Source organism: Chenopodium quinoa, unplaced genomic scaffold (genome assembly GCF_001683475.1).
Source record: "Chenopodium quinoa cultivar QQ74 unplaced genomic scaffold, ASM168347v1, whole genome shotgun sequence".
In the NCBI taxonomy this organism is placed as follows: Eukaryota; Viridiplantae; Streptophyta; class Magnoliopsida; order Caryophyllales; family Amaranthaceae; genus Chenopodium; species Chenopodium quinoa.
In genome coordinates this window covers 1,079,872-1,107,648 of record NW_018742241.1, presented here as the reverse complement: position 1 = coordinate 1,107,648, position 27,777 = coordinate 1,079,872, and the positions used below count along the sequence as shown (strand labels likewise).

Below are 27,777 nucleotides of genomic sequence, written 5' to 3'. Positions count from 1 at the left end.
GTGTGATATGTGCAACAGGAAGAGTGGATATTGATGAGTTTCCATATATGGACAGGATCCCTAACATCATCATGGAATACTTGGACGGGTGGAATGATGTGTTTACAGATGGTAACTGTGGATTCCGGGTCGTGGCTGATGTGTTTTAGATGGGTGAAGATAACTACGCTTTAGTGCGTCAGTTGATGTACAATGAAATTGCCGCAAACCGAGGTGTTATTGTCATGTGTACGACAAAGGCTTGGATAGTTCTCTTCAGCGTATCCGGTGGGGAGGAGGACCTTGTGGTAAAAATCATTGGTTCGACGCGCCACTTGATCTCTTTGCCGTTGCAAACATCTACAAGTGAGCAGTCATGCATTTCGGGCTTGGTTTGCATAGTCGAGCTTATTATCCATGTTGCACGGTTCTCCCTTGGTATTCTCATGCGACCGTCACCAAACCGGTAAGAGAGTTTGCTATTGCATTTCTGGGGTCGTCATATAGACATTTCATCCAATTGAACCTGTCATCCGATTTTCCGGTGCCACCGATCATACCTCGGTGGTACACCATTCGCAAACCAAGCGTAGAGGGTTGGGATGTGTTGTATCATGACCGGATGCGTCATTGGAACAACCTAGCTGTCTTTTACTTTTTCATGCGTATACCTTTTCTATGTAACCTTGTATTTGTATTGCTATTTTTATTCCTTTTTTTTTGTATTCTAATTTTGACTAAATTCATATCTTGCATGCATACTAATTAGTATTTGCGCGTTACAAACTAAAAAGATAATGTCAAATTTTACAAACAAAAATGATCATGTCAAATATTACAAACTTAAACGATAATGTCAGATTTTACAAACTACTATGATAATGTACAAAATGTTCTATAAATAAACTGCCAACATATCAGTAATCCCTCTTTGACGCCCGCTCCTACTGCGCAAGGGTCCGTTCCATATCATAAATAACAACTCTGCCTGATGCAGTCGTCATGTTGTCCCTCTCCTGAAAGAGTCTTTGTCCCAGCTGCATCATCTTTCCCATCCACTACACACAACAAAAAAACATGAAATTCAACAACGATATATAAGAATAAAAAAAATATTAAAAAAAAACACACACACACAACAATAAATGTTTTATAAGACATACTGCATCCACGACACTGGGCGGTGGCACATCATCATCATCGGCGTCGTCGCCATGGTGGAGGTCTTTGATCAACCTCGGGTGCAAATACCGACTGTACCATTCCATGTAGTGGTGGTCACACATGGGAGGCACCCCAGTTGGCGGCCTCTGCAACTCCGTAGTCCATAGATGGGAAACCATCGAAAACTGGTCCCACGTGGCAATTTTGCTTTCCGGCCATTGGACAACGTACTCCTTCGACGACGCAGATCGGACCGCCTTACTGGGCCATGCTGGTGGAGGAGGGACAATTTGGACAAATCCAAGCTGCCGAAGACAGCGCTAGGGCATGTACGCCTCTACGATCTCACGATACTGAATCAGTCCCGTGTAGAGGGTCCTGGGTACCCTATTACTAAGGTTCTGGACGAAAGGCATCCAGTTCACTTGCACATTTTTCCAAATTAGTAAGATTCATATAATAAATGCATCACAATATAAATTAGAAATAATTTATACACTTTACCTCTAAATGGAACATCCTGTCAAGCAATAACCGTATCGATCGGAGGCGGTCAACAGGCTTCTTCCCGAACCGCAAACTCCACGCACAGGCACGTGGCATCCCATCACCAATAGGAATCGGGTCGCGGTGTGGTCGAAATGCAGGAAAATACTTGTATATCCAGGTCTGTAATAAAGTCAGACATCCAGTGATACTTGTCACGTTAGCCCGACTCGAGAATCCTAATTGGCGACCCCCAAGAAAATTGGCCTACTTTGTCAGGATCACACGCGTCAACTCTGCCGCGTGGCCTGAGCTTGTTTCCGCTTTTATCCGGAAACAAGGTACACCCGAGGAGAAGAAAAACATATGCAGCCAGTTGTGTGTCATGCGTCCTACATGCAGTGAGGTGCAAACAACACTGCAAAACGGATGCGATCTTTACACCATCGTGATCCCAAACACCAAGCGCCCCGGTGTACAGCGCAGCCCTGTCCACCCCCAACAACTTCGCTTCTAAATCTATTTGATCCGCATCAGTCACAACAGAAAGTCGTTTTCCTTCTGCGCGAATCTCAAGGATGGCCTCGACGTCATGCAACATGATTGTCATCTCACCGAACGGAAGGTGGAAAGAGTTCGTATCCGGCTGCCATCGCTCAACGAAAGCCGTGATCAGCGTTGAGTCAATCTTATCGTGCATGGTGGCAAGAAGGTGGCCAAGCCTCAGCCCATCTACACAAAAAGTTACAAGTCTTTTCCCGAGTTTGGCATTTCAAAATGCCCGTATCCAAAGCCCTCTCCTAGTCCTCCCAAATACGGATAGCTATGTGTCCTAGAAAGCTAGGAATCACACTCCCATCTACAGGTCCCCCAACCACCTCACCCCTCACCACCCAAGAATCATTAACGGCCCTCGACCGTTTTCTGCTTACCGCGGACACAGTGGATGCAGATGATGTGCCAGATCTACTAACAAATCTACCATCTCTACCCTTACGCACATCTACCCTATGCGTCTCATACATATCATCAAGCCTCTGACTGAATGGACCGTAATCATCATATGGTCCACTCTGATCGTCCATCCCAAGCACCACATCCTCATCTACGTCCTCCTCCTCCTCCTCCTCCTCATCCTCTTCCTTATCACCATCATCGTCTTCATCCTTCTCAGGATAGTGAACTCGTTCTCTGCGAGCCGAGGTAGAAATACCACGGGATCTAACGTGTCTGGGCCTCGAGCTTTTCATTGAGTAGTTTCTACTTCTAATAACGTTATTATGTTTATGCGATACCAAGCTTTCTACTTCTAATGTGTCATGCGTCCTACAAGGCATTTTCGAGCTTTTCATTGAGTAGTTTCTACTTCTATACTCTTCCCCGCACCAGGTCAAATATGCGATACCTAGCTCCATTTAAATAACGAAAAATAATAGCAATTGTTATTATTATTATTATTATTTATATTAATAATCTATTTTTTTAAGTACAAACAACAAAAAATAGAAATAACTAATCAAAAAAAATATCAAATAAACAAAAAAAATAGTAACAAATTGACATAAAGAAAAAATTACAAAAAACTGAAAAAAAAAAATATAAACAAAAAAAAATACATACAAATGGGAAAAAACATACAAAAAATAAATATAAACATAAAAAAATTAATAAAAAAATACAACATAATTGAAAAAAAAAATATAAAAATAAACTAAAAAAATACAAATAATTGAAAAGAAAATATACATAAACAAAAAAAAAATATAAACATAAATAAAAAATTAAAAACAAAATATACAAAAAATTGAAAAAAAAATATAAACATAAAACAAAATCTGAAAAAAAAATTAAAAATAAATTACAAAAAACGGAAAAAAAAAATATACACATACCAAAAAAAAAAAAAAAAAAAATAGTTGACGTCCTTGTTAGACGCCAGCCCCACGGCGGCGGTCCACACAAGACGCCGCCACCGTGGCTTTGGCGTCCTGCCCAGCCTGCGCTGCCGTGGGGTTGTCGTGTGGCTGGGACGCTAGATCCACGGTAATGGCTACTTGCTTGGGCTCCGTCGCCGTGGATCTGGCGTCCCAGCCAGACGACCCCGCCGCTTTGTGGTTTTTTTTTTATTATTATTTTTCAAATAAAAAATAACTTGCCACTGTATAACCGCCTTTCCTCCGCTTTTGTTGCCGCCAATTCTTTGCCTTGCCGCCTCGACATTATAGTTTGAATTTTATTTTTTAGAGAGAGGTGATGAGAGAGTAGATAGAAGATGAGAGTGTGAGTTTTTTTTTTTTTTTTTTTTTGTTACATATAAAAGCAAAAGTGTCAATTTATCTAAATTTGTGAGTTTTATATAGAGATTTACGGGCGATATTTAACAATCCAGTTTAGGTTTGGCAAAAAAATAAAAATCGGAAATTTTTTTTACGAAGGATTACAATTTAACATTGAGTTTGGCAAAGTTTTTTTTGATCCTTTTTGACCTTGGAACTACAAGCAGAGCCAATAGGGGAAAGCCTCTTGGGACAATCATATAATAATATACTCAAATAAGAGAGTTTTCGTTGAAACTTTAGAATCAATGAAGCCACATAGATACAACGTGGGGGATAAACTTCTCTCTTCATTGCGCAGATTATCAATAACAGTATGCAAGCAAAGAGGATGCTTAAGCTTATCCTTTCTTTGGCATGGCTGCCAGTCTTGTATACATCTTTGCCATGGACTGGAATCCTCTTAAGTCTCCAGATCGTAGAAGATTGCCTATCATAGTCAAATTGAGCTATTAGAGAGTATCAACAAAAAACTCGTGAAAGTAGCATCTTAGGTTTGGATAACCATAAACTTGGAAGAGTTAAAAGGCGAAGGGTTGCTTCAGATTGAGTTGGTTTTACTTTATAATGTAGAAAGTAGTAAACACTAGGGAAACCAAAACAATGAAACATCCTGACATCCCAAATTACTATCCCTACCTACAATGGCTAAATCATAGATAAAGGAGATCTAGACAGCAAAAAAACAAAGCAGCATACACGGCATGGCATAAAAGTATCAAGGTCTAATGGATCAACCTGAATCACAGTTTAAGGGGCTATCAGCTTCCGGATGAGCCATCAAAGCGATTATTGCTCTACACACAGATTGCAATGTCCAAGCAGGGCTCCAAGCATTTTTTAAGATGTCCAAGCAAATCTCTCCAGTCTGCATGATGGAAATAATCATTTCTGTCACACAATTACAAAACCACATATACTAACTCTTGCTTGCTCACCTTGATCTTATGTGTTTTTGTGTGCCTATGGTTGTGAATTTAACACTAAATTACTAATCAATGGAACATTCAATAGAGAAAAGCCTATGGTAGAGCCATATCACTGGCATAAGCTATAATAATAACAAAAACTGAAAAATTATGTTTATTCTGTTGTCAATCCTCCCCACTTTAGCACTAAAAAGACCTTATACACCAAATAACCAAGTTTCCTTACCTTGAAATGGACATTAGGATGAAAGATTTTTGTCAAAAATCGCACTTGAGGAGGTTGCAGAGGATACTGTTCAGGCACTGCAAATGCAAGCTGGAAAACACCACCCTCATAAGGAGTTTCTGATGGGCCCTGAACAAAAGCAATGGCTTAGTAACATCAAGAAAATATTAGAGCAGAGCTGATGGCATGTCATTTACCTTGATTAAAGCAGTCCATTTAAATATGTTGGTGTCATCACAAACAAGTGTAATATCTGGATCGGCAGTTTTTTCTCGCTGCACCTCTTTGTATTCCTTGAACAACCTGGCTCTGGATGCCTGCAGTAGAAGCAAAGACCAAAAATATAGCTTCTATACATACAAGCCGAGAAGAGCTACCACATGGTGGAACAACAGGAAACAAATACCGGTAGTAATTAGAAACAACCTTGACACACCTAACAAGCAAATCAACCTCCATGATTTGCACCCTAGGGCCTATTTATACATCAGGTTCAGTAAAATACTTAGGAATGTGCATGTTGGAGGCACCAATCAATCAATCAAAGCCTTAATCCCATAAGTGGGGTCGGCTACATGTTGGAGGCACCAAACTGCAAAATATCCAATATCAATCTCTCTCTCTTAACTACTACTTTACTGCAACTTGGGAATCAAGGGGATCTCTGTTACCCTCTTGAAGCCTATACTTGCCATAAAAGCAGATATGTTAATTTATGTCAAGCTTTCTCAAACTAATCAATATACATACATCTAAGAGAATGCCCTAAGTCAAGCTGTTACAGAAAACGTGAGCGAAAAATTGTTGCAAATATTAAAAGGGGATTAAAGATATTAATGACCTTCATGATCACTTATTGCTGAAAAAAAAGTCATTAATGACCTTTACAAAAGCAGCCTAAACATATACAATCCCTAATACCTCTAGAGATATTCCACCCATTTTAAGGCAAGGGAGAGTCGTATGTACACAGCCTTACCCCAGCAATAAAATGAAAGTTTTTTTCTACTTTTCCTTTCATTAAAAAAAAAAAAAAAAAAAAAAAAAAAAAAAACAAGAAATTTTTGCTTAAATTTCAGTACAAAGCAAATTAAACTAAAATCAGACAAATAAAAATTTTACACGTAGCTTAGTACAGAGAATAGAAGCAGCAAAAACTGCGTAGACCTTAGTTAAGAACAAATACAACTCCTTTGAGAAACTTGGATCATCAAACTTGAAAATAAATGTTAAAAAGAATTAAAATAACCTTCTCGTAAATATACATTCTAAATCAAACTTCTTACAAATTCAGGAATAATTATCATTAATGTTGGCAAAGTCAATAGAGCTATGAAAAACTTGCTGTCATTTCAAAAAGTATCGTCACAAATTCCAAAGTAGGTCTAAAGAACCGTCAAGGTATCTTGAGATGCTAGGTCAAGAAGCAAGAAAGGGAAAAAAATAATAAAATAAAAAAAAATAAAAGCTTAATAATATATTGAACAAGCTAAATCCTAGAGGGAAACCAAAACTCAGCTTGGATATGATTCCAAACGTCAAATAGGAAGGAGCAATCCCAAAACTACTCACAAGAGTCACAACCAGCCATGGTTGAAGGAGGGAGGAGGCGTTCAAAGCAATGAGAACTTTCATCTGAAAAGAGAAGCAAGGAAGACATTGGGTTGGAAAAGGCGGTGGAAAAAGGCAGAGTAGCCAAGCTTCTCACTCTTACTTCCTCTCTCTAAAATTGTGTGATATAGCAACAGGCCAACAGCAGCCACCACTTGTCATCCTCACATACACTAGGAGAAAGAGAGAAAACCAGACCACTGAAGTGCAGAGGGCAGAGCAGGCGAGCAGCCACAGCAAGGGGGAGCAACCACAACAAACTACACCAAATGATTTGGAGCACTGACTGGGGAAGTGTGATGAATCTATTTTATGTAGTGTTTTACCCCCGTCCCTCGGTCATAATTAGGAGTATTTTTTACTCTTTGGAGCTATTTTATTACTAATATGCGTTTTCTAGTGTTTTCATAAATTTGGTATTGTTTTAAAGGAAATTGCGGATTTTGGCATTTCCCCAGATTACTTAGCCACTACGAGCATTGGACATGAAGCGCACACATATGACCGGTGTCCGAACCCCATTACCGAGCTAGGAGTTACGAGCCCGGTGATTAAAGGTTCGGCGAAGAAGGAGAACCCGAGACTTTGTGACCATCTTTAGCAAGTCGGGTTAGCTTTAGAAGCATTGGACCGAAATTTTAAGTCCGAGGGAGACGTTGGATGGGCCAAGGAGCATCACGAGCCCAATTGACAAAAAGAGGAGGCAAGGAAGCAAGACAAAGCCTGGGCTAGTGCATTCGCCCTACCAGGCGAGAGAAGCCCCTAACAATGAAGCAACCTGTAGGGCGCCCCAGTGAGCGATTATTAGCTTATTTTTATTATTTTTAATTTTAGGAAATCTTTACTCAGGGGCCGTTTGGTTCGCAGTAATAATCAAAGGGAATGGGATTTCATGGGAATCATTCCTTTTGTTTTTTTTTTCCATTTCTATCGGTCCCTTTCCCCTTTGATTACCTAAAAACCTTCTACTCCCATTCCCCACCCCCCCTAGCCTTTCCCATTCCCTTTCGCCAACCACCACCGTACCCTAAAGGTGAGCACGAATTGGATATCCGAAAATCCAGATATTTGATATCCGATATCCGAATATCCGAAATTTTCGGATCGGATAACTCGGATATCCAATATCCGACCCTTTTTATAATGCAATTAAAATTCTAATTATTTGGCAAAAATTATTTGTTCTTTTTTTGAAATTACTTGTTGTAGAGGCCAACTAATAGTAATATTACATTGATTTACTTGAACTAAAAAAGTTCAATCAGATCCCATCAAGAACTAAACTTAAACTTCTGAAAAAAAAACCCCAATAACACCAATAAAATCCTACATTATTGCAGAAATTCAAATGCACTGACACCCAAATCAATCAAATTCTTATAATTACAACTTATATTAATAAAATCAAAAACAAATTCCAGATCTTGCTAAACTAAATCCCAAAACTTAATCCTGTCTACCACAATTTATCAAATTTAAACCTTAATTTGGCACACAAACCCCCCTCACCACCTCACCCTCATCCCTAACCAACCTCCCCCACCCCACTTGAACCGAAACCACCAGCCCCACCTTAGCTGCCAACACCATCACCCCCACCACAGATCTGAACCCCCTCCACCCAGACCCAAAATCGAAACCCCCTCTCACCAAGACCCGAAATTGAAACCCCCTCTCACCCATACATCAACGACATCAGCAACTCAGCAAGCAACAACATCAACGACATCAACAAGCAACAACAACATCAACGGGTTTCGAATTGAAGAGGAAATAGGGGGCGTGTTTCGTGGGTAGCTGGGGTACGGTGCTCAGGTTTCAGATTGGTTAGTGGTCGGAGTTTCAGGGTGGCTGGGGTGGTTGGAGTTAGGGGGTTATGTGGGTGGTCGGGTTCGGGGTTAGCTTTGGTGGGGTGGTCAAGGTTAGGAGAGAGAATAAAGGTGGTGATGTGGTGGACTGGTGGTGCTTATGGAAGGGTGGTGGTGGTTATGAACGAAAAAGAAAGAAGAAGATGGAAAAGTTTAGAGAATGAGGGAAGAAAAGGATGGAGCCATGGAGGTAGTTTGAAAGATGAGGAAAGGAGAGAGAAAGTCAGAGAAAAGAGAAGAAGAGAGGCGGGTGGGGGTATGGGGAAGTGGATTGAGGGTCTAAAGTTTTAGGGTTTGGCATATTTATAATGGGTAATTTTTTCAAATATCGGATCGGATATCCGATATTCGATTTTTTTCGGATATCGAATATCCGAAATCCAAAATTTGGATATCCGATATCCGAAAAATCAGGATCGGATATCTATAATTTTCGGATCGGATACGGATCGAATCATCCGATTTTCGGATCTTCCGATAGTTTTGCTCAAACTCTACCGTACCCACATCAACCCCCCTCACCCACTTCTCGCCGGAACGTCGCCAGAATGTCGCTGCCATCCCCCGACCCTCGCCGCCCTTCCTCTCACCCGAAAATCATTCCCTCACCCACACATAACCCTCCCCCTCCACTTAGATCGTCGGCCGCACCTCGCCGACCCTCTTCGATGATCGCATCACCTTCGTTGGGGTCCACAATGGCATAGATCGGAACCTTCTAGGAGGCTCCGATCATGGGTTGGAGGTTCAGTGGTTGGTTGATTTAGCCACAGAAAATGGGTCCTCTTATCAACCAACCCTCGGTGTTGTTGGGGAAGTTCGATAGCTGCGTTTTGGTCAGGAAGGATTGCTGAGATCGAGGATGAGAAGGGTTCCGGTGTGGGTTGCTGTTCGACGGACCTCACTAGGTCGGGAGAGGGGCGGCGAAGGTCAGAGGAGGGACGGCCGATTCCGGTGTGGTGTTGGTTAGGCGGTGTGGTGGCTGGAGAAGGTGGAAACTAATGAAGGGGTGAAATGGTAGTGCTGTGGTGGTTCTATGGTGGTTTCATTCCATTCTCCTCCATTTTCACCAAACAACACCCTAAATTCAAAGGGTTTCATTCCATTCTCCTTCATTCCCTTTTTGCATTCCATTCCAATTCCCTAGTGCGAACCAAACAACCCCTTAGTATAAATACGTTTTTCTAAGTGTAATGAGGACGTCTTTCCATTAGCTTAATTTCAGATTTTAGTTTTTATGGTTTTCTAGTTGATTGTTCTCTCAACATTTTTCTTTGTTCGTTTATGCAAATCATAGTTCCCTTTCTTTCGATAATTATTTCTCCCTTTTGTTTCTCGTGATTTTATTTCTTGGTTTAGTTATGTTTTCTTTAATTGTCTTGATTAGTATAGAATTAATTTTGCGTGAGTAGTTTTCTATCTAAGGTCTCGGGGGTCTATGAATAATATGAAGGGATGATCTGTTATTGTTAATTGTTAATGTTTTAGCTTAATTACCTATTGATTGTTGTAATGCTATACAATTAGATTTGGCCAAGTTTAATTGTATGAGTTGCGCAATATAAATTCAAAAGTTGGAAAATGAGATTTAATATTAAGGCTAGTTGCAATAGATGGAATTAATTTATGCAATATTAAGTCAAAATTCGGGAGACGCGATTTAATACCGCTTAGGTTAATTCTGTGATTACAATAAGTTGCGGAAGCCCGTTATAATCTGGTTAATTTATGCATTGATAATTGATTATCGTTTGTCATCCCAGAATGTTATTCATTAGTGAACATATGCCCAAGGTTTTTATTTAATTGATATTTGCTTAATTTTAATCGCTTTAGTTTAATTATTGCCTTATTTTTTAATTCCTTAGATTAATTTACAAATCACATACCTTTTCTTGTTAATAGTTTACATTATAAAAATTGATTAGAGTAAAAAAAAGTCGTTTCTCTATGGATTCGACCATACTTTCCTATTTACATTAGTTAGAGGACTTAGGTATTTCTTTTGATTAGGTGATATGATTTTAGCCTTTCAAAGTGACTAGATGAAATCGAGAATCGAACACGCTTCATAATAAAACAATTTTTAGATACATGATGACAGTCTGACATGTGAGATGTTAATAATATCCTGATAAAACAAGTCTCTCACATCCCCGTACCCAAACCCCAACGAAAAAAAGAGGTTTGAGGAAGGATGCCAAAAAGGATTGGTAACGGGTAAGTGTTTATAACTCTTGCCACAGAAGTAGCAGCACCAAAAACAGGAGCTGTACAAGCACACAAACAAACACAACTACTGTTTTTAATTGTATATAAGAGAGAGGAGTGAATGAAAGAGGGCAGTCAGCTATTTTGTACATTATGCTTACCACTAGGAGATTGATAGCCTCAAACTATCACTTTTGGAGCTTGGTAGGCTAAACCTAAAACCTTGTAAGAAACGCTGCTTTCAATTCATGCAAGAATCAAATCGCTATTGTTTTTTTGTCTGTGAATCTTGACTGAGGAACCATGACTACTGCAAGTTGACAGTTACTTGAAACTCTAGAGTTGAGAATTTTAGGGCAAAGCAGTAGAACAGTATACAATTGGAGGACTAAGTGTCCTCACAAGGAACCTAAAAATAATCAATTTGAAAGTTAGCCAAATTACTTTGTATCTTTCCTTTTGAATCATTAGGGAAAGCCTAGTCACAGAAAACAAAACCACCTAACAACATTAGATTCCTCCAAAACAGTTTATTCTCAAACCTTCCAAACCCCCCACACCGAATTTGTAGCCAATCTTCAAGTTAAAAAGGGCAAACCCAAGTCTCCTTAATTACCACAAAGAGTCTTCTTTGAGCTAACTCACATTGAAGGGAAAAATGCGAGCAAGTCTTATATCTAGCTTGACAAAGCAAGCACATCAATCAAGAATAACAGAGTTCTGCTTTTGGAGTATTTTAATTATGTTGATCTTGACTAAAGAAAGTGTCCACACAAAAGCCCTCACCTTAAGGAGAGCCTTATGTTCCAGATAATTTTTTGTAGTGGTTACACAGGGTATTTTAGGGTACAATCCGGGGGGTGGGGGGAGGGTGGGGGGACCACAGTAGAATGTCCTACCCATTCACTAAAATTCTTCATACACTCCAACAATAATGTAAAAAGACGACATATCATTGCTAACCTGAAATGTAAGTCCCGCAAATTACAATAATAAAACCATGATTATAGAGAATTATCTAGAGTAGATAAGCAAAACAGGCGTGAGATGGTGACATTAAAAGACTGGTCTTCTATTCAAAAACACCTTCCCTAAAACGAATCTGCTTGCCATCACCACTCTTAAACCCAACCTCCCTCTCCTATTTACAACACACCAAATTTCAACTTTCCATGCCTCCTCACCAAGACCAGAGCACCCCTCATCAATCTCTCAATCTTATGTGCAATAGAGACCGGAACATCAAATAAAGATAGAAAATTAAAGGGTATAGTTATAAGAGCAATCTTGCTGCCAAGTGAGAAGCACACCTCTTTCAGCCCAGCTAGCCGTCTAGAAATCATTAAAATTATAGGTTCCTAAAAACTTCCAAACACGAATTACTCCCTAGCAGCAAGCCTAGATTTCTCAAAGGTCACCCTGACACCCAACCAAAGCTACATAGTACATACCTCTCCAGAATGATCCCTTTTAGTCTACAGTCAACACTTTGAGAGATAGTTTCACAAACCAAAGCCCACCTCAAAGTCATGAAGCACACTAGTGCCTTTACCAGCTTCCATGAACCAGTTATTATCATCAACATATTGCAATTAGAACACCTGAACTACCTTTCTATCCACCTTAAAATCTTTAATCAATCCTCTGGACCAATGTTACATGGTGTGCAGTAAGATACAATTTGTAGTATGGGAACGACAATGCAGAACGCTACCCACAGCAAATTGAGAATGTCTGGGATGAATCAAATAGTAAATAATAAGACAAAAGATGTGAGGTATAGGTTTGTTGAACTGGGTCGAAGGGTTCAGCAAATTGGAAGCACTGTGGAACACACAAATCCGATTTGCAGAACATGGGTCTAAACCACATTCTAGGATTTTCCTTTAGCAAACCACTAGAAAAAGAGAATCATTCCTTAGGAGCCCCATTAATCATAACGGAAATGACAGACGCCTCCCACTGAATCCTTTCCTCTCAAGGCTTCAAACTCCTACCTTTATGTATCACGGGCTTTATCAAAAATTAACAAAAAATCCTAACCCTCACAGGATTTAAAATGAGCCTCATCCACAGCTTCATTTTCTCCATGAGCGCCGCATCCAAAATCTATCTTCCCTCCACAACATCACATAGTAATCAAAAAGTGCCTCCCTAAGCCTTTTTCTCTACCTCTCAAATCCTTCTTCTTTATGCTTTTGAGACAATTTTGCATGCACTAGTAAAGTAAATTAAGAGGTAGTCTCTAAACATGACAAACCTATCCTTCATAGGTAATAGGAAAATGAAAATTGAATTCATGCTTTTTCCCAATATCCTACTATCATATAACTGTCAAAAAGACCTAGCTTGATCAAATCTGGATACTACTGGAAAAAGGCCATAGTTAAACCACTAGAGCCTTCAACCACTCAATAGCGAACATTGTCTTTTTGTTTTTCACAACAGTGAAAACTCTAACCATTCAGCCAAATGAGTAAAACACCTTCTACTACCATTCACCTCTTTATAAAACAATATAAAACAAATTTATCCTTCTTTTGCAAATTCCAATTTCATCTTTTAGTATTGTCTTAGCTTTCCCTAAAAAAAATATCAACAAAATAATCTGCTAAAACCATATTATAGTACACTCCATCTTTTCCATATAAGTATTGTCTACCTTTTCATGGTCATCAAAACCAACCATAGAATTGGTAAGCAAATATCATTTTCACACGACTTATAAAATAACTTCCAATGCACCTAGAAAACATTATTTACATCTGTGGTAAATAAAAAAATTAAAAGGAAGGTCCCTAAGACCCTAAGTATTGGTTTAACGTACAAACTATCCAATTCACTAGGAGAGCAATTCCCTCTCAAGAAGCATAACTTCCAATAGCTCTAGCAAGCAAGGTATAAGACTAGGCAATGGAATCCTCCCTTTGTCTTATTGAACTAAAAATCACATGTGATGCATGATGATAAAAACACTATATTGTATATTCTGTTTATTGTCCCTGACCATTCCATCTTCCTTGCTTATTTGAGCTAAAGCTAAAATGACTATTGGTGGATCAAAATTTCCTAAGTTGAGTACATACATTTTCTCAAAATGCCATGAATGATTTATCACTTTGACATCTATCTTAATTATCTTTGAAGGAGTCATCACAGTTTTATCTTATACATAACTTACCCCCAATATGGATCATGGATAAGGATCCTAAGAAGTCGGTGTTAAATTATGCCGGATTTCTCAAAGGCCATTATCTTAGGGGTTCTTAAGGTTCGTTACATGCAAAAATTCTTAAGAGTTCACTGACTCATATTTCAAGTGTTTCCCATCTATTATAAATTCAGTGTAGGCCTCGGGAGAGAAAAGAAGTTTACCACATCTTTTCCGCCACTCAGGTACAGCTAAAAGCACCATATAGAAACTAGAAAGTTCAGGATTATGTTTTCATATGAAACATAATATTACAAATTTTTTCACACTATGGTATAGGGTCCATAGGCCTTTAATGAAGCGCTATAATAGAATCAAATGGCACTACATATTCCTAATAGCTACTGACTCATAGCTTGAGAGCTAAGATGATATAAATTGAATAGCTACTTAATAAACCGCATATTAAGATACATTAACTACATGAAAGCACCTATATATCTCCTGAGAGTCCTGACATGTTCAGATAAATAGAAAAAGATGGGCATTGATACACCTTGTGGATGGTGTCGAATTGGTATTAAGCATCAATCAGGATTCAAATCATGACAAATTAACTACTTAATAATCTTAAACAGACATAATGGATCAATCTAGGAGGAAGGCATGAAATCATCTAAAAAGAAAGATTATAGTTAAAGCTATAAGGAAATTAACCTGCATATTTCTAGGAATAGACAAGTCAGAAAATTCCAATCCTCGACTAGCTTGAAGGCAACGAAGTAAGCTGCGTATCAAATCAGAAGGAAGGAAGACGGTCAAGGACAAGACAGAGATATCGAATCATACGAAAAACTGAAATTTGTTAACTCATCAACAGGCCCGTCCCTGAGGCAGGGCAGGAGGGGCGGCCGCCCTAGGCCCAGGGAAAAGAGATTTGATTTCATATTGAATTATCTCGAAAAATACATAATTTTAGGGATATTTGATTCAATAATCAAATTACGCTCATAATTTTCTTTTCTTTTGGATATGATGTTTCATAATCTAAGAATTTACGAACCCTAAACTTAAAGCACTGATAATTTAATTAGATTAGATCAAATATAAACCCTAGATTGTGAAATTGATATGATGATAACAACAACAAACAACTTACCTTAGGAGCTGCTTCAATGGGGGATACAAGAATTAGATTCAACGGAGAACGCTTCAATGGAGAACGTTGAGTGCGCTTCAATGAAATACGAAGTAACTCAGAGAGGCAGGAAATAGGAATGGAGGCCTTTAAAAGCCATGACCCGCCATAGTTATAATATGGGTTAGATCCGTCTGATAAATACACGGGGTGGGCCTTTATATGATCGTTTAGTGGGCTTTATAAAGGTTTTATGTAAACATGTTTTAAATATTTTTAAATATTTTCATACACTAAAGCTTGTATCAATTCTTTTAAAGGTTTTTAGATTTTTTTTAAAAAAAAAAAACAACTGAAAATTACATTAATTAAACTGAGTTTACAACAAACGAAAGGACAGTAAGTAACATAAGTTACTATTGGCATAAGAAGCCCTTACACAATACCAATTAAGGGCATTAACGATATTTACCTTTAAGCTATTATAACGAGTGAAGACAACGCATATAAGGTTTACCAATATACATTTAAACATGCGATGGGACTATTGATAGAACGAGGGAAGTTGGTGATGATGTTTCATGTTGTGCAAGGAATTTTCTAACATAAAATTAAAAGTCTATGAATGTTGCTAAAATGACGGAGGCAACCCAAAATCAATACATTACCCTAAGGGACTCCAATAATTCAAATGGATAAAATCCTCTTGAGATCTATGCTTCATACATGTCAATCACATTTCTTTGCGATCCGACAAAATCATATCTTATACTCCCTCCGTCCCATAATATAGTTCATATTGTTTTTTTTCACGGTATTTAAGAAATGGGAGGAGAAGTGGAAAAAAGCTAGACAAAAGTACAAGGCAAGTGGATAATTTAAGGGGAAAAAAGTGAAGAGTACAATTATTAGTGAGAGAAGGTGAAAAAAGTACAATGCAAGTGGATAAGTTAAGGGTAAATTAGGAAGTTCAATGAATAAAGTAAAAGTAAGGATATATTGGTCTTTACATATTATTTAAAAATAGAAACAGGAACAACATTTTGGGTCTCTAAAATAGGAAAACAGAAACTATATTGTGGGACAGAGGGAGTATATATATTCTCATACAATGTCATGATGTTGCAATGACTTTTACCGTTATCACATACAAATGGGTTTAACAACACCTACTACCATCCTCCTTCAACAAATATAAGTAACACCACTTCCATTAAAGAAACACATTTTTATTAAAACTAAGGAGATTAAAAAGGGCAATTCCAAGAGTCAAACGACTCCATTTCATCCTCCAAGTAACCCTGAATTCGACATGTCTTCGCTTTTCGATCTATTATATTAGGTGCTTCCAAAATCTAAATTTTATTTTTTAGAAAATTCACTTTAATTTATTAATCCGAACTTTTAGCGATTTACTCTCAATAATCCCAACTTACATTTATTAGGGAGAACTATGAACTTTTAAATTGATTTTTTTCCACTAGGTCGATTTACCAATGACTTAAAAAAAGGGTGATTTTTATTTTGTAAAAGTCATGTGTGATGTGTCGCAACATAATTGGTCCAAATTTTTTTTGTTAAAAAAGAAAAAAAATAATTAAAACCCCTTCCCAACCAGCTATCTATCCTTCCTCCCCTTAGCCCTAACCCCCAGCTCGACCGAAATTCGACCGCCCGCCTCCCCTAACAACCGATAACAGCCGGTCAGCCCCTCCCTACCCCTAAAACCACTCGGGCGACCCACTACACCATCGAAACCACCCCCCATCCCCCATCCCCAAATAGCCCCTCCCTTCTCAGGTCGATGAAACCGCCCCTCCTCCCTTCCCTCGTTGTTGAAACGACTGATTTTTAGCTCCCTCAATTGGAGATTATTGCCAAGAAATTAAATGTAGTTGTGTTACTCAAGGTTTTTATGGTAGATTTCTTTAGATTTTTTTTTACGGAAACAAAAATAAATAAATAAATAAATGGTAGTTGTTCTCAAAGTAGTCATTATAATGGTAGTTGTTGGTAAAATTTTCTTAAATTTTCACAAAATTACCCTATATCTAAAGTATAATACTCTCTTCGTCCCTTTTTATTGGATACGTTTTGATTTTTACACGTTTGTCAATACACCTATTTGATTATTATTCATTACAGACTTTTTAAAATTATAACGATTGAGTACTAATAGAGCATTCGTTGAGACGAATCAACAATGATCTCACATGACTCTTTTACTTTTGTGAGTAAATTTGAATGTTATCTAATACTCCCTCTATCCAAGAATACATGACACAGTCAACATTGCCCACATGTCAATACACTACTTTGACTTTATTTGTATATAATTATATATTAATGAAAATTATTTTTAAAATTATATTTTGAAACTTTATATATATGCCTATTTAACAACATATTTTATGATAAAATATATTTTATTATGTTAGAAAAAAATTATGATCAAAACTAATACATGAATAGTGAAAAAAGTCCAACGTATCATATATTTTGGGACGGAGGGAGTATTGTGAATAATGCTTAAAATCTAAACATAACCAATAAAAGGAAACGGAGGAAGTATTATGAATAGTATTTAAAATCTGATAATAACCAATAAAAAGAAACGGAGGGGTACCCTACAAAGTTAATCATCTTAAAGTTTTTGTCCAAAAAAAAAAAATCATCCTAAAGTAATTGAAACACTTTAATAGACATTGTTGATACATAACATTATTTTACCTTTAATAATTTTGATCGTATATTTATTATAATTAGTTGATACTATGAAATTTTATATAATGTATCAATTTTTTTGTGCATATTATTTATAGAATTCAAGTCAATCTCCTAAAAATTATGCCGATTAAAGTGATGCGCACTTTAAAAATTAAAGGGATTATTTTTCTTGCATTAAATGTCTGAATTTATTGTAAAATAATTTATTATAAAATGATTTATTATAATTGTAGTTAAATAAAGATATCTTAATGAATGTTATTTTTTTATAGTAATAATTTATATCAAATTTATCAAAATCGAGATTCCACTTTGAATTGGAATTTTAGATGTGTATGTGTTACTGATGATAGTAGTCGTTTCAGAAGTTTTCCTACAAGTTTTTATTTCTCACATGAGAAGTTTTTTCTTATTTTAGGCTTAGATTATTTTAATTATGCAATTTTATTTTGACAATAATTATTTTTACGATATAGGAGATTCGAGTGAGATGATTTTTAGTGGTTGTGACTATTCACCATAATTTTATTTGGTGTGTATGCATGTATGAATTTTTAAATATTCGCATATTATCATATTAGGTATCTTATATACTTTGAAAATTGAAGTGACATCATTATAAGAAGATTATGATTCTTGAATTGTTTGGCAAATTCTATTTAATGACTTGTTTACAAGCATGATAAGAAGTGATAATTTAATTATGACATGATACATTTATTAAAAGTGAACTGAATCATGTAATTATTTAATTATAAGTAACAAGAAAAAATTAATGTAAGCTTAATTCAATTTTATAAAAAAGAGCTACATTTATTATTTCTGAAATATGATTATTATTTATTTCTCATTCATGTTTATAGATTGGGACAAGTAAATAAATTTATTACTCTTTCATAGAATGAGTTGAGTCAAAGAAGGATTAAAATGTAGAAGTGTAATTATGTACATTTTATGTGTGTCATAACCATGTAATAAATTAATTAATCACGAAATTAAGGGGCGAATGCAATAAATTATTACATATAACTATTTAAAAATATGATATTCTAACGGATAAATCACAAAAGAAATTCAAAAGTGGAATGTGAATAGTGGAAAAGTGTAAATAATGCAATTAAAATAACGGATGAAGTAATTAACAAATTACATAAAATTATTTATTAATTAACAAATTAATAAATATTTATAACTATAAAAACAGATGATTTATTCAACAAAAGTATTATCATTTTGCCCCGAGCCACCAAAATATTAAAAATGACTATGCTCATGAATATTGGGAATCAAATTAATCAGGTTAGAATCCACATTGCAAACAACTTTGAAATGCTAATATTGAGAAACAATCTATTGGGTTATAAAACCACATTGCATAGAATTTCAAAATGATTAGACATGAATATTATAAATTCTCATTGTAAAGTAGTTTAAAATGGAAAAATGAGACACCAAATTACACACAATCCTACTTTAAAGTTAATACAACAACAAGTAAGAAACTTAAAAAAGAGAAAAAATATACAAAACATGAAAAAATACACATTCAACTGTAAAACAAATAAAAAATTCCAAAATTGGCATTCAATCAATCGGTGAATTATAACCTAAATCCCTAATTCCAAGGCCTAAAAAGGCGAATTATAACATGAAATTGGTACATATTTTTTTGATAAAACAAGAGATCAAATTAAGGAATAATATCATTGTGACATGTATCGTAATTGAAATTCTAGGTCTTGTTCTTCAGCAGTCGAGCAAGAGCAATCAATCAAAAATTGTAAGAATGAAAGAATATAATATGATGATTATGTACCTGGGGAGTGAATGAATAAGTTGAATTTCTGGGTTTCTACTTCAAAATTTGGGATGAAAAGGGAAGGAGGAGGAGCTGGGATGCCCTTTGTTTGTTTTTTTTTTCCTTTAATTTTGTTTCCTGACTAAAGGCGTTATTTTTTTTAATGAATCAAAATAAACCTATTCGGTGTCACTATGGTATTTGTTTTTTTTCAAAATTATACTGTATGAATATATATATACTGTATGATACTTTCTCCGTTTTTTAATTGCACCATTTGGAATTCTGCAGTATTCACACAACCTCTTTTGATCACCATCTTGATGTCTACTTTTCAAATTAAAAGAATTATGTCTTCGTTAAGTGCAATTACTAAATATATAATGGATCGAATTATGAAGATTATTAAGTTCTTTCTTTTGGGTCGTCGTTATATCATAATTAGAGGTAATAACGATATTTGGGCTAGTAAAATAGGACAAAGCCCATAGAATGGATCATGTAAGGTCCCACTACGAGGCCTAGATTGAACATAGGAGGAAAGACCCATGATGGGCCTCTCCCCTTAGGTGGCCGGCCATAGGGAGTAGTTTAGGTGGTTTGGTATTGCTTCCTAATCTAATTTATAATATGATTATGTGCCTAGGATTTGCATTATGGTTACTCAGTCAACAAACCTTAATTAGCAAGTATGAAACCTAGCCTTTCTCTCTCTCCCCCCTCAACCTCCGTGCGTGTGTTTGTAGTGGTGTGTGCGTGGTGGTCAGTTGTTCGTGGAAGATGGTGATCATGATGGATTGCCTTTATCACTCGACCAATCTAGTATTGGTGGACATTCAATCGAATCTCGTGTGTCAAGTAGAGGAGCAACGCTTGGGGCTCTATTTCTCCCTGATTCGCAACTAATCGTAACGTGGAATTCACGCTTCAAAGGTATTATTATGTGATTCTTATGTATTATGCATATTTATCCTGTTTAGGTGCGAACAAATAAGATTTGTGAAATTCCGCAATAGAGTACCTAATTCCCTACACAAATATCAACTCTTTATAATTTACACTTAAGTATAATTAATGATATTAATGGCCAAAGTGTTGCATCGGCAAGCGTGAAGTGAAAACTGGTGAAATTAAAAAAATAGAGGAAGTATTTGTCACATCAATGTGTTTTGTGTGCGGCTGACCATATCCTGATAGATTGAGTAACTCCTATAACACTGACAAAGTAACCCATGTAATATTAACAAAGTAACCCCTATAAGCTGTAACACTAACAAATTAACCTCCATGATGACCAATCACATATAAGAATTTACTCCATAACTATCAAAAAGTGGAAATGTTAGTTTGATAGAATTGAGCATATATAAAACAGGGGAATGGGATTGAGAATAAATTAGGTCACTTCCCACCGATTACCTAGGGAGAGAAGGTAATATATGAATGAGATTATGAGAATAAGAATACGTAAAAAAAAAAAACATTTTTGGCATTAATGAAAAGAATAAAGGAGAAATGTTAATAAGATTAGTTTTGTAATTTTGTTATTGATTTCCTACTATTTCCACCCATTCCCCAAACAATTTTATTTTTATTTTTATTTTTTTATTTTTTTTTATTTTTTTTAGAAACAACTCCCAAACAAGGTATTGACTTACTTTCATATATTCCCCTATCCTACATTTTAATCCCCAAAAATCAATTCCCATATTCCAATTCAAACACCAGATTTTAAGCAAATCTTGTTTAGAGATAGTTTTGTGTGATTATGTCCCAATGGTATTAATATATTCCAAATACCAAATTTTAAGCTAATATAATTATTAAAAAAAAAAAAAAAAAAGAGTGGGTACATAATAAATAACTCCTTTTGCTTGAGATCATTTAAGCATAAGTGTTACTCATAACTGACCATGTATATAATCAAAATTCATAACTAAGCGCAATATATGACTCGTGTGATCTTAATAATTTTTCACCATAACAATGAACTCATGCATCACTCATTAATTAGAGTCTTTGATTTGTTTTTTTTTTTTAAATTAAATACTTTTCAATTTTTACTGACAATTTTTTTTTGATATCTTTCTTTAATACTATGCATAGGGGTGCTAATGAGTTGAGCAACTCGAGATCGACTCGGTCAGCGCTCGGTCAAAGTTCGACTCGACTCGAAACCTTAACGAGCACGAGTCGACTCGATAAGCTCGCGAGCAGCTCGACAATATTTTATTATTAAAATATTATGTAAAAATTTATATAAAAATTATAAAAAAACGTGGCATATACAAAGAAAAAAAAAATAATTTAAAAAAATGTAATTCACACCTCAGTAATTAGGACGTTTTGCCAAATTAAGCCGTTTACCAAAACTATTTACCAAAATGGTTGCGTGGCAAAACTATTTACCAAACTAAGCTTCCAAAGTAAAACGTTGTCTCGGACAGTGTTTTTGCCCTGGATTTTTTTAAAAAAAATTCAAAGAGTAAACGCTGTCGCAGACAGCGTTTTACTCTTTGGTTTTTTTTAACATGAATTTAAAAAAAAAAAAAAAAAACTCAGGTAAAACGCTGCCCCAGGCAGCGTTTTACCTTGTTTAATGAAACGCTGCCTGAGGCAGCGTTTTTGTCGCTGCATAAAACCAGCTTCTTCTCCTTCCCCTGTTCGTATTCTCATTCCCCTTTCACAGCTTCCACCTCCCAATCTCTCTCTCACTCGCAACCCAAATCCTCCACCAACCGCCGCCACCCTCCGAGCAGTGTCCGACCACCGGTTACGAACCACCGACCGCCGAGCAGCCTTCCTATACCCGTATTCTGGTACTTGCTCTTTTTTTTTTTTTTAAATCAAGGGTTTTTTAATGGTTTTTTTGTTTTTGGAATTGTGGTTAATAATGTTGAATTGTTATTGTTGATAATGTTGAATTGTAAGTGTTGATAATGTTGAATTGTTATTGTTGATTATGTTGAATTGTTAGTGTTCATAATTGTTGGTATTGTTGAATTGTGAGTGTAGAAAATGGAAGATATATTGTATTGTTAGTATAGATAATTGTTGATAATGGTTGATAATAGTTGATAATGGTTGATAATTGTTGGTTTTTGAGTGATTGTGGTAACCTACATTGTTGTTTATTAATGTTGATTTAGGGCTTCTAAACTGTTTTATTTTGAAAAGTATGTATATTGTTGTTTAGTTATGGAGATTTAGGGATGATTTAGTGCCTTTAAGTGTAATGTGTTTTGGTTGTTGTGTAGAATATGGCTGCACAAAATGTAGTTTTGTTATGCTGGTGGGGAGGTGAAATTCTGTTTGATGGACCTCGTATCGAGTATAGTGGGGGAAATATGGAACCACTAACACTTGAACCGAACATGATTTTCAATGATTTGATGAACGAGGTTCATAGTAGTGTTGGTTTAAACCCGAGGAATGTTGAACTAGACAATAAAATGAGGTTTGAGACCGGCAACGGGGTTCAAGTGTTACCTGTTTCTACGAATAAGCATGTGAAAGCTTTAAGGAGCGTTGTTGCAATGAAGGGTGTTCCCACTGAGATATATGTAGAAATGGTGCTTATATGTACCCAACAAACTACTCGGCCAGAACAACAATCTACATATATTTCCAGTTACAACACACAACCCTTCCAAGTGCCCTCACACTTAATATGGGATGGGATCTTTCAGTCGAATGCTACACGAAGATCAATTTCACATGCCTTTTAGTTCTCATATAGCTTCACCTGTACATGGGGGGGCATATGTGGCAATGACCGGGTAACCTGGACCTTCGACATCAAACACCGTCACACCTTCACTGATGCAATTGCATAGTTATTCGCTTATGGAAGATGATGTTCTAGCATCGCCGTCTCAACTTGTGCTAGTTCATCTTGACACTATTGTGAATAATGAATTGTTTGTGTATGATGTGTATACAAATGATGAGGCCGAGAGCGGAGAGGAGGAAGATGGACTTCAAACCATGGATGTTGAACCTGCACACATGGAAGTTGGCGAGCCCCTGGTTAGAACTCCCGTTCCTTGGTTTAGTCAGGTAAACGAGAACTATGAAGTTGATCAGTATTGGGCCGAATCGGGTAGCCATACATCGTTTGTTCCGGGGAGAGAATTTGAGAAGGGGATGTATTTTGAAAGTAAGAAAATGCTTCAAGAAATGGTGAAGATGTATTCCATAGAGGAATTAATTCTACACCACAGTGACATCGAATGAGAGTGTCCTTCATTTGCGGTGCAAGAAGAAATGTGGTTGGATGCTACGGGGTACCAAATCAAGTGAGCACTCGCGTGGCTTTACCCTAGTCACGTACAAAGGCCCGCACCGGGAGAACTGTGTCACTGAAGTACTATCTACTGATCACCCGCACTTGGATTCGTCCTTAATATCAGAGTATGTGAAGTCCTTTGTGCGGAAAGATCCATCCTTGAAAGTTGAATTCATACAGGAACTCATCTCCAAGCAATTTCATTTCGATGTTCCGTATCGAAGAGCATGGTATGCCAAGGAGAAAGCAATAGCTGAAATATTTGGGGATTGGGAGAGTTCTTACGGCAGACTTCCACACTTCATGCAAGCACTCCAACAGTCAAACCTGGGAACGTGTGTCGTATGGAAGCACAAAGCTCTGGTGGACGGTGTGTACTACAACAACATGGAAGTGTTTGAACAAGTCTTTTGGGCCTTCGGTCCTTGTATCGACGGTTTTAAACATTGTATGCCTGTTATCTGCATCGATGAGACGCACTTGTACGGGAAGTACAAAGGAACATTGTTGGTTGCTACAAGTGTGGATGCAAGCTTCCAAGTATTTCCGCTAGCTTTTGCGGTGGTTGAAGGGGAAAACACTTCCAGCTGGTCTTGGTTCCTGGGTTGCATTCGGGTTCATGTCACGCAACAAGATGGCCTCTGTGTTATATCTGATCGACATCTTGGGATCATTGCAGCAATGAATGATCCTAACGTTGGATTCACCGAGCCGCGAGCCTATCACATGTTTTATGTTCGCCACATAGCTTCTAACTTGAAGACTCACATGTGAAGCAACGACATGAGAGATATGTTCAAGGCTGCGGCGTACCATAGGCATGAAAGAAAACTTCATGTTGATTTGTGTTTCATCGGTGAGGCGTGTACCAAGGCAATGGAGTACATTGTTCAAGTCCCGTTCACTATGTGGTCTCTCTTTCACGACGCTGGTCGCAGATATGGGATATGTACTACAAACTTCTCTGAAACATTCAACAATGTGTTGAAGGGAGCTCGGTTTCTACCGATCATGTCCCTGGTCGAGTTAACTTTCCACAGAGTTAACAGGTATTTCACTTTAAGAAAGGAATCTTCTGAGGCTAGGTCTGAACAAGGACTTGCATATCTCCCGAAGGTCACTACCATTCTGGAGAAGAACACCGCAAAAGCCAGATTGCATATTTACCAAGTCACAACAGAAAGGGGAGAGCGACTCGGTAGTAAAGGAGGCCATAAACACACTGTTAACTTTCACTTGAGAACGTGTACATGCAACAAACCAAAGATATTCCACCTCCCATGTTCTCATGTTCTAGCAGTCTGTGCGACGTATTCACTATTAGAGCGGTCGTGGGTGCACCCGGTGCTGCAATCGGAGGCCTACACAAACTCATACGCACCACAATTCTGGCCTATCCCCAGCGAGACAACCTGGACGCAGTACGTCGGCCCCAAACTCATTCCCGACGGCACTTACCTTGGTTCTGGCGAGATCGGAGGTCCCTTGATTGTGCTTCAGGTAACTCACCTAATTAATTACCAATAACCTATTTCGAAAGCCACTTACCTAGTTTATACCAAACCTAGTTTTGTATTTTTGTGTGCTAGTTCTAGGCTTGGGAACTTATCCATGTAGGCAGACCAATTAGGCCTGCTAGACATCGTCCAGGGGAGCAGGACCGGGACGACCAATACCAGGCGTACGATGCTCCACCGCTCCCTACACCTGATGAGGCGTACTGTTGCAAGTTCGATACAATTGTCATTACTTTAGACTTTATTTATTGTACTAGTTGATAAACTGAAACATTTTTCGGTATTAGGTGGGTGGTCCCCAGACTGACACATGCGCATGCGGCGAGGGGTCTTCCATACTACCGCGACGCCTTAGACCGACTCACCGAGGACCAGGTGATAATTTAAAAGATACTTGTAAACATTTTTGTACTGTGAATACTGTCTGCGACTAACCTTTTCATGATATTACTGTTGCTATGTTATTGCAGATGACATGGGATCCGTATGTACCTGACTTGGTAGATTCTATGCCTGCACATCTGCTGGACCATCAGGCGAAGTGGCGTGCCAAGGTCCCCTTGATCTGTTTCGAGGTCGTGGAGAGTCACCTACCCGACCGAGTCATGAGGCAGTTTGGACTACGCCAGCCTATCCCCCAGCAGTGTGACATTAGTGTACGCCTTCACGGTATTGACCGTCGGGGAAAGGGGGAGACAAGCTGGTTACTAGAGCATTGACGTTTCGTTGAGCTGTGGACGCAACGGCTGGAATTCGTCGTTGGAGGTGATCTGATGCAGGGCGTTATGGATCCAAACGATCCGTACATGGTGTGGTACAGGCGTATTACACGGCGTTTCATCAACCCCAGTTACACACCACCATCCACACATTACCATCCAGCATTTGACGTCATTAACGGATATGTGAGTTTCTTTTATTCTACTTATTTTCATCAATTTTTTAATTTCTATATCATACAACTGATTGATCGATGTTACTGCAGGCTGCGGATATGGTCGCGATGGTTGATGCACTGTCAATCGCCCTTGTAGACGGACCCACCAGACCCCAGGTCAAGCGGGTACGAGATATGGGAGTGGCTACCTTACAGAGATATGGTCACGGCTATCTCGTCACCCAGCGGGACGACCATGATGGCCACTCCGTCCATTCACAGTTCGAGCTCGGCCAGAGTAGCTATGGAGGTGATCTTACGTCACCTATACATCATCCACAGTTCTGCGCCCACCCCTACCCAGGAGGGTCCATCATCCAGCCAGCAGACTCTCCCACCACCCCGAGACCCATTCCCCACCATTACACATTACAGGCGGCGTCGTGTCAGACGGAGGGCCGACACACAGGAGACAGAACCTTTACCCCGAGTAAATGAGTCGGGATAGTATTAGCTGATTTATTTCCTGTAGCCCGATTTTGTAGAATGATGTATATAACACTTAATTATTAATATAATGAATGTTTTTTGCATGAATTTGTGTGTGGTTTGAATTTTAATTTCCTCATTTGTCAAAATCGGACTTATGTCAGTCAAAATAGATCCTTCCAGGCCGATATATATCGACCAGTTGACATTTGGGCTCCATAATGAGAAACGGGGTAGAAGCGATGGCCCGTGGTGGTTACTTTGGTGGTTCACGGTGGTTGTAGTGCTGTTGGGGGTGTTTGGAGTGTTCTGAAGTGCTTAAGGGTGGATGAAACTCCCAAGAGGTGGTGGTTGGTGGTGGTCGATGGTGGTGGTAAGTTTGGGATTGGTGGTGGGGGTGGTTGTAGTGTTGCGGGGGGTTGTTGGAGTGTTTTGAAGTGCATAAGGATGGTCAAAAGTGGCGGGAGATGGTGGTTGGTGGTGGTCAACGGTGGTGGGACGGTAGGGGTTGGTGGTGGTGGTGGTGGTTGTTTGAGGGCTGGGGGTGTTGTCTTGAGGGCAGGCTTTGGAGGCTGCTGTACTGGTTTTTACTCCAGCAGAAAAACGCTGTCTGGGACAACGCTTTATGTTTGTACATAAAGCGCTGTCTCAGACAGCGTTTTATGTTCAAAAAAAAAATTGAACATAAAACGCTGTCTCGGACAGCATTTTATGCGTATTTGCCTTTTTTTTAATATTGAGAAACTAAGAATTTTTTTTTAAAAAAGTCAAAGAGTAAAATGCTGTCCCAGACAGCATTTTACAGATTGAATTTTTTTAAAAAAAAAAATCCAGGGCAAAAACGCTGTCCGAGACAACGTTTTACCCTGGAAGCTTAGTTTGGTAAATAGTTTTGCCACGCAACCAATTTTGTAAATAGTTTGCCAACAAAGTTTACTTTGGAGAAAAGTCCCAGTAATTACTAGTAGTAGTTTCCAGACTT

At 37.8% G+C, this 27,777-nt stretch overlaps 1 protein-coding gene across 1 annotated transcript; it reads right to left on the bottom strand.

The window, feature by feature from the left end:
• Positions 1 to 4,024: 4,024 nt before the first annotated feature.
• Positions 4,025 to 15,273, bottom strand: LOC110736486 (protein PEROXIN-4). The gene is made up of 6 exons (XM_021916708.1): positions 15,121 to 15,273; positions 14,679 to 14,748; positions 5,318 to 5,437; positions 5,121 to 5,249; positions 4,704 to 4,833; positions 4,025 to 4,395 (listed from the first exon to the last, which is right to left on the bottom strand). The coding sequence occupies exons 2-6, from the start codon at positions 14,682 to 14,684 to the stop codon at positions 4,307 to 4,309; spliced, it is 474 nt and encodes a 157-aa protein (XP_021772400.1). The 5' UTR covers positions 14,685 to 14,748; positions 15,121 to 15,273; the 3' UTR covers positions 4,025 to 4,306.
• Positions 15,274 to 27,777: the final 12,504 nt, after the last annotated feature.